This window comes from Plasmodium falciparum (assembly GCF_000002765.6).
Source record: "Plasmodium falciparum 3D7 genome assembly, chromosome: 11".
Taxonomy (NCBI): domain Eukaryota; phylum Apicomplexa; class Aconoidasida; order Haemosporida; family Plasmodiidae; genus Plasmodium; species Plasmodium falciparum.
This window is the reverse complement of record NC_037282.1, coordinates 1,425,001-1,435,000: the sequence shown is the minus strand read 5'-3', so window position 1 is coordinate 1,435,000 and position 10,000 is coordinate 1,425,001. Positions and strand designations below refer to the sequence as shown.

General features: G+C 17.0%; 3 protein-coding genes across 4 annotated transcripts in view; 2 read left to right on the top strand and 1 right to left on the bottom strand.

Annotated features, from left to right (window-relative positions):
- Positions 1–3,120, top strand: part of PF3D7_1136500.1 (casein kinase 1) — a gene marked incomplete at both ends in the record, with an annotated part of 3,290 nt that extends 170 nt beyond the window's left edge. The window contains 8 exons of one of the 2 annotated variants that reach the window (XM_020583374.2): positions 48–88; positions 248–317; positions 465–613; positions 730–802; positions 938–1,264; positions 1,421–1,520; positions 1,725–1,845; positions 3,103–3,120. In XM_020583374.2, coding sequence (XP_020438963.1) covers positions 48–88; positions 248–317; positions 465–613; positions 730–802; positions 938–1,264; positions 1,421–1,520; positions 1,725–1,845; positions 3,103–3,120 — 899 coding nt within the window. Of the gene's footprint in view, positions 1–47; positions 89–247; positions 318–464; positions 614–729; positions 803–937; positions 1,265–1,420; positions 1,521–1,724; positions 1,861–3,102 lie in introns of those variants that run through there. The other variant, XM_020583373.2, reaches the window with a different exon arrangement.
- A 2,209-nt stretch (positions 3,121–5,329) lies between these two features.
- Positions 5,330–7,990, top strand: PF3D7_1136400 (signal recognition particle subunit SRP72, putative; the record flags this gene model as incomplete). The annotated part of the gene is made up of 1 exon (XM_001348010.1): positions 5,330–7,990. One exon carries the CDS (start codon positions 5,330–5,332, stop codon positions 7,988–7,990), a length of 2,661 nt encoding a protein of 886 aa, XP_001348046.1.
- An 809-nt stretch (positions 7,991–8,799) lies between these two features.
- PF3D7_1136300 (tudor staphylococcal nuclease) overlaps positions 8,800–10,000 on the bottom strand; it is a gene marked incomplete at both ends in the record, with an annotated part of 3,458 nt that continues 2,257 nt past the window's right edge. The window contains one exon of the mRNA XM_001348009.1: positions 8,800–10,000. This exon is cut by the window's right edge and continues 2,023 nt beyond it. Coding sequence (XP_001348045.1) covers positions 8,800–10,000 — 1,201 coding nt within the window.

The window sequence follows — 10,000 nt, the reverse complement described above, 5'->3', positions numbered from 1 at the left end:
TTCTGTAATATACATTTATTTTTTATTTATTTTTACATTTTATATAGCCAAGGATATTGTAACGATGGAAGAATTTGCTGTAAAATTAGTAAGTCTAAAAAAAAATATATATATGACATACACATATATATATATATGTATGAGTGTGTGTATATTTTTTTTTTTTTTTTTTGAATGTTTTATTATATGTATGTTTTGTTTTTATATAATTGGCTTATGTATATTTCTTTATTTTTATGATTTATAGGAATCAACACGATCAAAACATCCCCAACTATTGTATGAGTCAAAATTATATAAAATATTAGGAGGAGGAAGTATGTTTTAAATAAAAAAAAAAAAAAAAAAATTAAGAAACGAAAAAAGTAGAATGTGAATTTTGAATGGATATGTATATTATAAACATATATTAATTTATATAAAATCACGTTATATTTTATTTTATTTTATTCTTTTTTTTATAGTTGGTGTACCTAAAGTATATTGGTACGGTATAGAAGGGGATTTTACTATCATGGTTCTTGATTTATTAGGCCCATCCCTTGAAGATTTATTTACCTTATGTAATAGAAAATTTTCTTTAAAGACTGTCCTTATGACAGCAGATCAAATGGTAAGGATAGATAAATAAATAAATAAAAATATATTATTTATATCTTTTGTGTTTATAAATAGTGTCTTTTAAAAATTATATTAATTTATTTTTAATTATTTATAATATTTTTACAGTTAAATAGAATTGAATATGTGCATTCAAAAAATTTTATACATAGAGATATTAAACCAGATAACTTTTTAATAGGTAATACGAGGAAACATATAAATAAATATATATATATATATATATATATAATGTGTATAAATTTATATAAGTATAATAAATATCTGATATATCAAATATTATAATGTATATATGTATATCTTTTCTTTTGTATAGGACGAGGGAAAAAAGTTACCTTAATACATATTATTGATTTTGGTTTAGCAAAAAAATATAGAGATTCAAGATCACATACTCATATTCCATATAAAGAAGGGAAAAATTTAACAGGAACAGCAAGATATGCAAGTATAAATACACACTTAGGAATTGAACAATCTCGTAGGGATGATATTGAAGCCCTTGGATATGTTCTCATGTATTTTCTAAGAGGAAGTTTACCATGGCAAGGTCTAAAGGCTATATCTAAGAAGGATAAATATGATAAAATTATGGAAAAAAAAATATCAACATCAGTGGAAGTTTTGTGTAGAAATGCAAGCTGTAAGTAAAAAAAAGCAGATAAATAAATATATATATATATATATATATATATTATATGTACATGCCCATGTGTGTGTTTTATTTATGTATTTCTTTTAATATTTACGACAAACAATATAAATCATTTATATATATGCTTTTGGTTTTTTTCCTCAGTCGAATTCGTAACATATTTAAATTATTGCCGATCATTAAGATTTGAAGATAGACCCGATTATACATATTTAAGAAGACTTTTAAAGGACTTGTTTATAAGGTAAGGACAGAGGGGGAAATTTATAAAAAAAAAAAAATTGAAGGCATATTCATTATATAGGCATATAAGCGTATATACATATAAATATACATATATATATATATATATATATATATGGATAATTCGCCAACTTATTACATCGAACCTTTTATTTTTATTATATTGATTATTCATATGCATATATATATATTTTTTATTTTGTAGAGAGGGATTTACTTATGACTTTTTATTTGACTGGACATGTGTATATGCCTCCGAAAAGGATAAGAAGAAGATGTTAGAAAATAAAAACCGTTTTGATCAAACAGCAGATCAAGAAGGAAGAGTAAAGCAAAATTAATAAAAAAAAAAAAAAATATATATATATATCATATTAAAATATATACTTTAAGATATAGTTTTATGTTATATATACTTTAAGATATATATTTTATGATATATACTTTAAGATATATATTTTATGATATATACTTTAGAATATATATTTTATGATATATAAGCTAAGATATATTTTATAACATTGAACATATATTTTAAGATATAACTTAAACATATATATTTTAAAATATATTTTAGGAAAATTAAATATTTTATTATATATATATATATATATATATATATTATATATATTATATATTTATGTATTTTTTTTTTTTTTTTTTTCTTTTTCAATTGAGTATAATTTAAAAAAAATAAAAAAGAAAAAGAAAAAAAAAAAAAAAATGCATGGTTATTTTTCTAAAATTGTGTAATGTGTAAATATTTAAAAAAAAAAAAAAAAAAAGAAAAAATGAAAAAAAGAAAAAAACGATTTTTTTTTATTTTTTTTCTATATATATATATATATATATATATATGTATTTTTTTTTATATATATATTTTTCCATATATATCTATATATTGTTCACAAAAACTACATTAATAAAATATTATCATTTAAATTTGTAAAAAATATAACAATATAATAGACTTTCTATATATATAATATTTTGATTGCTCTATTTAATATTAATATGTCTATATAAAAATAAAAAGGGAGAAATAGAAGGAAAGCACCTCAATTATATTACATTATAATTATATTACATTATAATTATATTATATTATAATTACATTGTATTATAATATATATATATATATATATATATATATATATGTGGTTATAATATTTATATTTCTATAAAATAAGTGATAAACGAATGATTATAAAATTCATGAAAAATTTTTATTATTTGATTTTAATGCACATTATATATATATTACTTTTAACTTTTATATGTATTATTAAATTGTAATTTTTTTTTTTCTTATGAAAAAAACGAAACATTTAAGAAATAGTATAACAATTATATATATATATATATATATATATATATATTTCCCTTTTTTTTTTATATTTATTATATATTTATATAATGGTTAAAAATGTGTACCTCTCTTTATAAATGCCCTTGTTACATATGAATAGCATTATACAATGTTGTATATCTGTATTTATAATTATTAATATATATATATATAATAAATACTACTATACAATTCTGTTAATCATTTTATTTTTTTTTCTTTCTTTTAAAAATAGGATCAACGAAATAATTGATATGCCTTATGCAACATTTTTAGTTCTTTGATGTAATTCATCTTAACAGGTACCATTATGTATATGCAGCATATAATCAAAAATTAAATTTCATAAAAACGTAAGAATACAGGAAAAGTGATATACAAATGTAGAAAATATTATTTATTTATTTTTTTTTTTGGAAAAATGGGAACTAAAATAGGATAAAAAAAAAAAAAAAAAAAAAAAAAAAATTAAATAAGTGAATGAATATTACTTATATATAAATAATATATATATATATATATATACATTATTTATATATGTAAACAATTTGTTTTATTTTGATTTGTGTATATAAAATACTTTAAAAATATATTTAAAAGTTTGTGATACCGTTTTATTTTTTCTTAACATATTTCCTGTCCATATATATATATATATATATATATTGATAATCGTATAAATATTTATTACCATTCATAAAGATGTTGATCAGTATATAAAATTATTTTTTTTTTTATTTTATTTTACATTTTTTTTTTTCTTTTCATTTGTTCTTTTTTAAGTTGCTTAATAAAAAAGTATAGTTATATTTCATTTTTAGAAACACAAAATAAAAAGATTCCAAAAAAATTAAAAAAAAATAAATGAAAGTGAAATAAAGTATGAACATAAAATATGCCTCATATATAATCATCTCAATGATATTTTGTCGGTATCACAAAAAAAGTAGTTTTCATATAATGATCTAAACATATTATATATATATATATATATATATATATATATTTTTTTTTAATTATGTAATATAGGAAAAATAATAATGTACTTTACAATAAGCATATGCAATAATATAATATTTTGTGGGAATATTTTTTATATGTCAAATAAAATAATAATGTGAAATGATAATTTTTTCAAAAGAATTCTGATAGAATAAAAAGAATATAAGGTTATAAATATTAAATATAATAAATAAATAAATATATATATATATATAATATATTTGATATTATTAAAAAGAATGTATTCCTGTTATTTTCTATTGAAATATAATATATGCATAAATATAATTATATATATTATATTTTTTTCATAAAATTAATATTTTCATTATATAATAAATATATTATATATGTAATATATTATTAACTATATTAATTATATAATATTATATTATATATATGTATATTATATATATATATATATATTTTATATATATAACTCTCTCCTAATTTCATTTTAATTTAATACATACAGGTAAAAACAATAAGCACTTATATAATAAAATATAAATAATTACTTAATGATATTGACAATGAAAAAAAAAAAAATAAAAAAGTTAAAAATGAAGTCAAAAAAATATTATATTAATAATATATATATATATATATAATATATATATTATATATAATTTCAATATTCATGTATAAAAATATGTTCGTTCCATATGCCATTGAGTAATGTTTAATAAAATAGAAAATAAAAAAAATATTTTAATAATTATTATTTTATACAACAAAAATATAATATATATATATATATATTATAAGTATGTATTATTATAATAAATATATATAATGTAATTATTTATAAATACGTATATATTTCTTTTTATAATTTAATTATATATCAAAATTATGATTTTATATTTTACAGTGAATAACAGATATTTTTATTATGTTAAATTATATTATATATTTTTTTTATTTATTTATAATTATATATATATATATATATATATATATATATATATCCATGTAAATTGTTGAATAATTTTAATCTTTTTTTCCATATTCATATATAAATATATTGTATAATATATATATATATAATATATATATTATTTGTCAACTTTATTATGCTTTTTTTTTTTTTTCTTTTTTTCTTATATTATCCTTTTTTCTAAGATATTTTTTAAATTATTCTATACAGTATAAAATAAAGAAATAGAAATTACAACAAAAAAAAAAAAATAAATAAAATAAAATAAAATTTATAATGTTTATGTGATATATATATTTTTTCATATTTAAATTTTGTACTTGGTATAATAAAATATAAAGAAATAAAAAGTCCAATTTATATATTTATGTAAATTTATTAATATTTTTATAGTTGTTTATATATATATATATGTATGTATGTATGTATATTTACATTTGATTTGATTTGATTTCATTTTCTTTTCCTTTCCTATCTTTTATTATATTAAATTTTTTGTTACTAGTTAAAAAAAGAAAAAATGGAAGAAGAAAGAGCAGATACCTTTAATGATTTAACCGAAGATGATATAAAATCTTATATGGAAAATAAAGAATTTGATAATGTTATAAAATTAACAAAAAATATTTATGATAATGATATGAATAATAATAATGTTTTTTTGAAAGCTCGATATTCTTGCTTAATAGAGCAAAATCAGTATGACAAAATAATATATGAAATAATGCATTGTTTGATTAAATTAGATAAGAAAAAAAAGCAAAAAAAAGGAAATAGTAATTTTAAGAAGATATTTCAAGAGAATTATAAAGAAATTCAGAATAAGAATGTATTATTTGAATTATTTTATTCTATGTATAAATTAAGGAAATTTAAAAAATTATATGGTTGTTTAAAATATTTTATAGAAAATGAAAACAAGTATCAAGATTTTATAGATATGTTATATGCACAAGTAAATATTATATTACATAAGTATAATAATAGTATACATTATTTTGAAGTTTTATTAAATAATAAATCAAGACAATCAACTGCTCATGTGAATTTAAATAGTAGTTATTTTTCTCAATTTATGAAATTTATGTATGTATATAATTTTTTGAGGAGATCTAAAAAGGAAAAAACAAATAAGAATAATAATGATAAACTAAATAATGTAGATGATTATCAAAATGATGATGAAAATGTTGTTGAAAGTTTTTACGTCGATGGAGAACGTTTAGATACCAATGATATGGAAGAATTAAAAAATCAAATAATAAGATCAACAAAAAATTTTAATTATGAGCAGAATCAAAATTTTGAAGAGATTTTTAATTATACTACTTTTTTTATTATGGAAAAAAATTATTCTGAAGCTATGAAATTTATAGAAGTTTTAGAGGACATGTGTTTAAATATAGAATCAGATAATGATAACAATGAAAGTAAAGATATAAATAGTAATGAAGATGAAGAAATTACTGACGACATAAAGGATACAAACAGCAATAATAATGATAATATAAATCATAATAATAATATAAATCATAATAATAATAATAATAATAATAATAATAATAATAATTATTACGATTTGAACATAAATTTTTGTAGGAAAGAAATTTTTATACAATTACAAAAAGCTTATATCTTTTCAAAAATGAAAAAAATAAAAGAATCTATTAGAATATATGAACGAATATTAAATCAATATGACAATGTAAAAAATAATAAAATTGTTATTTTAATTGCTTATAATAATTATATTGCTTTAATGCATAATGATAATCAACTGAAGTTAGATATGAAACAAAATAAAAATATCCAAGATGATTATGCTTTAACATTTCATATAAGTGTAGAAAAATTATCTGAAATAAAAAATTTCCTCTTTACAAATAATACAACGGATAAACAAGTTCAAATGAATAATAATAATAATAGTAATAATAATAATAATAATAATAATAATAGTAATAATAATAATAATAGTAATAATAATAATAATAATAATAATAATTATCTTACAAATATAACTACACATTCTAATAACATATTTAATAATATGAATGAATTCATGTTTAGTACCATATGTTTTAATGAATGCATCGCACATTTAACAAATGAACAGAAAGACGAATTTAAAATGAAATTGAAATTTTTTTCAACACGTTTTAGCAACTCTATTTTATTAGATAAACTTATTATTTTAGAATTAAAAAATAGAAATTATATGAAATGTAAATCTTATATATATAATAGAATTAATTTAATGAATTCATTTGAAAATCAAATTAAATTTGTTAATGCATATATTTACCTTTGTTATGAAAAAAAGAACTTTAAAGAAATTGTAAAAATATATTTAATGTATGAATATCTATTTCAAAATAATATAAAACATTATAGTTCCTTCTTTACTAACCTGTTTTATATATATATATGTTGTACAGATTATAATACAAAAGAGGAACATGTTGATCAAAATATCGTTCATGTAGAAAAAACAAAGAAACAAACAGATCAAATATATGATAATAATAATAATAATAATAATATACATAATTTTACAAATAATGTATCTTTAGTATTAGATTTATTTCATAAATATAAAGAAATCATACAAGAAAATACAGATATTATAAATTATCAAACCTTATATTTAGTATGTAAATATCTATTATATCATAATAAAGAGCAACTAGTTCAAGAACTTTTTGATTATTTATGTGTACATGAAAAAAATAATTTAGAATTTATAGCATGCTTTACATATTTATATACATATATCAATGTATCTAATGCATATACATACGAAAATAAATTAAAGAAGCTTGTATTAACAGAAACTTATCTTATTGATGTTGAAGAATTGGAAAATACAAATATACCATTCGATAAAATAAATATAAATAATAATATATCTCATATGAACGATATCCAAGTAGAAAAGAAAAAAAATAAAAAAAAACGTAAGAGAAGTTGTAAGAAAAAAAAATTAACAGACACAAACACTGCAAACCTTAATCCTGATCGATGGTTACCTAAACATGAAAAACCAGAATTTAAAAAATTAAAAAAAAAAAAAAAAAAAAATGAAACCCTTAAACAAAAGGTAGTAGTAGAAGTTGAAGAAACCAAAACAACACTCAAACAAAATAAATTACAAAATTTGAAAAAGAGAAGAAAAAAGTAAATTATATATAGACAGAAAGAAAAAAAAAAAAAAAAAAAAAAAAAAAAAAATCATGTGAATGATGCATATTTTGTGAACCCATAATTTTTTATTCATAATATATATAAGTATAAGCATTATTGTGCACATAATTATAATTTTTTTTTTTTTTTTTTTTTTTTTTTTTCTTATCCATATATTTTTTAATAAAATGTTTAATCTTTATGATATATTATATATATATATATATATATATATATATATATATATATATATATATATATATTTATTTATTTATTTATATTTATGTTTATATTTTCTTATTATTAAATGACTTCAAAATAGTTATATAAAACAATATTTAAATTTGAATATTTACTTGATAATATAAATTACACTTTTATAGTTTTTTATATCGAATTTATAAAAAATATTTAATAAAAAGATGCAATAAAGAAAAAAGAAAAAAAAAGAAAAAGAGGTATACGAGAAAATTGATGCATATATATATATATATATATATATATATATATATACTTATTATACACAAATGTGAAAAAAATATACAAATTATTCAATTGTAGGAATATTTCAAAAATACTCAATATGTATACATATACATATGATACATATATATGATATTTTTTTAAAATAATAAAAACTTAAAAGCACTTTAATTTTATGGTGATATAAATTTTTTTTTTTTTTCTATTTTGTTTTTAATTTTTACCTCTAAAAAAAAATTATATATACATAAACATTGGTATGTTATATATATATATATAATATTTACATATATATTTTTATTTTTTCTTTTATGTGTATAAGTTTCAATTTTCATCATCATAGTCGATATCTCCATAAGACCATATAACGTGTTTATTTTTTTTGGCCAATATTTCTTCCTTTTTTAATTTTTCAAATATTTTTGTATCACTATTATTATCAACATAACATATCCCATTATATACAATTTCCTCATTCACACTTTTAATATTTTTATTAGTATTAAATTGTTCATAATCATAAAATACGACATGAAATAAATTAGCTTCTTTTTTTTCAAATTTAACATATAAGAATTTATCAAGTAAAAATTTCTTTATATATATAATTAAATCTGTTTTATTTTCTGTAGGTATTTTTAAACCTGCTAAAGAAACTTTAAATGAGAATGGTGGATAATTTTTTAAATTAAATTGTTCATTCAATTTTTTAATATCGACAAAATCTAATTCATATTCATTTCCAAAATCGATATATTTTACTAGTACTTTTTTTTTATTTTTATTTACTTGTAATACTATTGCTCTATAATAACAATTGTCATTATATTTGGCTAGTACTAATGTATTTTTATTTATTTCATTTAAATTGGATGAATCTAAATTCGATTTTTTATTTAATTCTCTTTGTAATGTTAATAATTCTTCTTTTCTATTTTTTAATTGAAGAGATATATTATTAATGTCTTCTACATATGAACAATAATATATATTATCATAAGCTGTTAAATCATTTTCTGTTTTTAATAAATTATCTGTATACTCAGATTTTTCTAATGACCATATATTTTTCTTTTGAATTTTAGCTTCCTCAGCTGCTTTTACAAAATTATTTCTTTCACTTGTATTATTTAAACCCACTTCATTTAATACACCATATCCTAAAGAAAGTAAATGCATTGAAAAATCTTTATTCTGATATTTTAATAAACCTATAAAATTTCCACCTTTATCACATGTAATAATAGATATTTGTACCATCCTTTGCATTAACATTTTTCTTGTATATTTATATGCTTGAACGGCTATTTCTTTATATTCTAATTTTTCTTTTTTACTATTATTTTTTTCAAAATCTGCATCCCCATTCAATATATTATTCTTTTCATTATTTTCCATTCCATTCATATTATTTTTATTCTTTATTTTTAATTCCATATTGTTTAAATCTTTTAAATTTATTTTCTCTACAGTGATTCCTAATAATATAAAATTAATTAAAAGATTTTGTGATGGGATATATAAT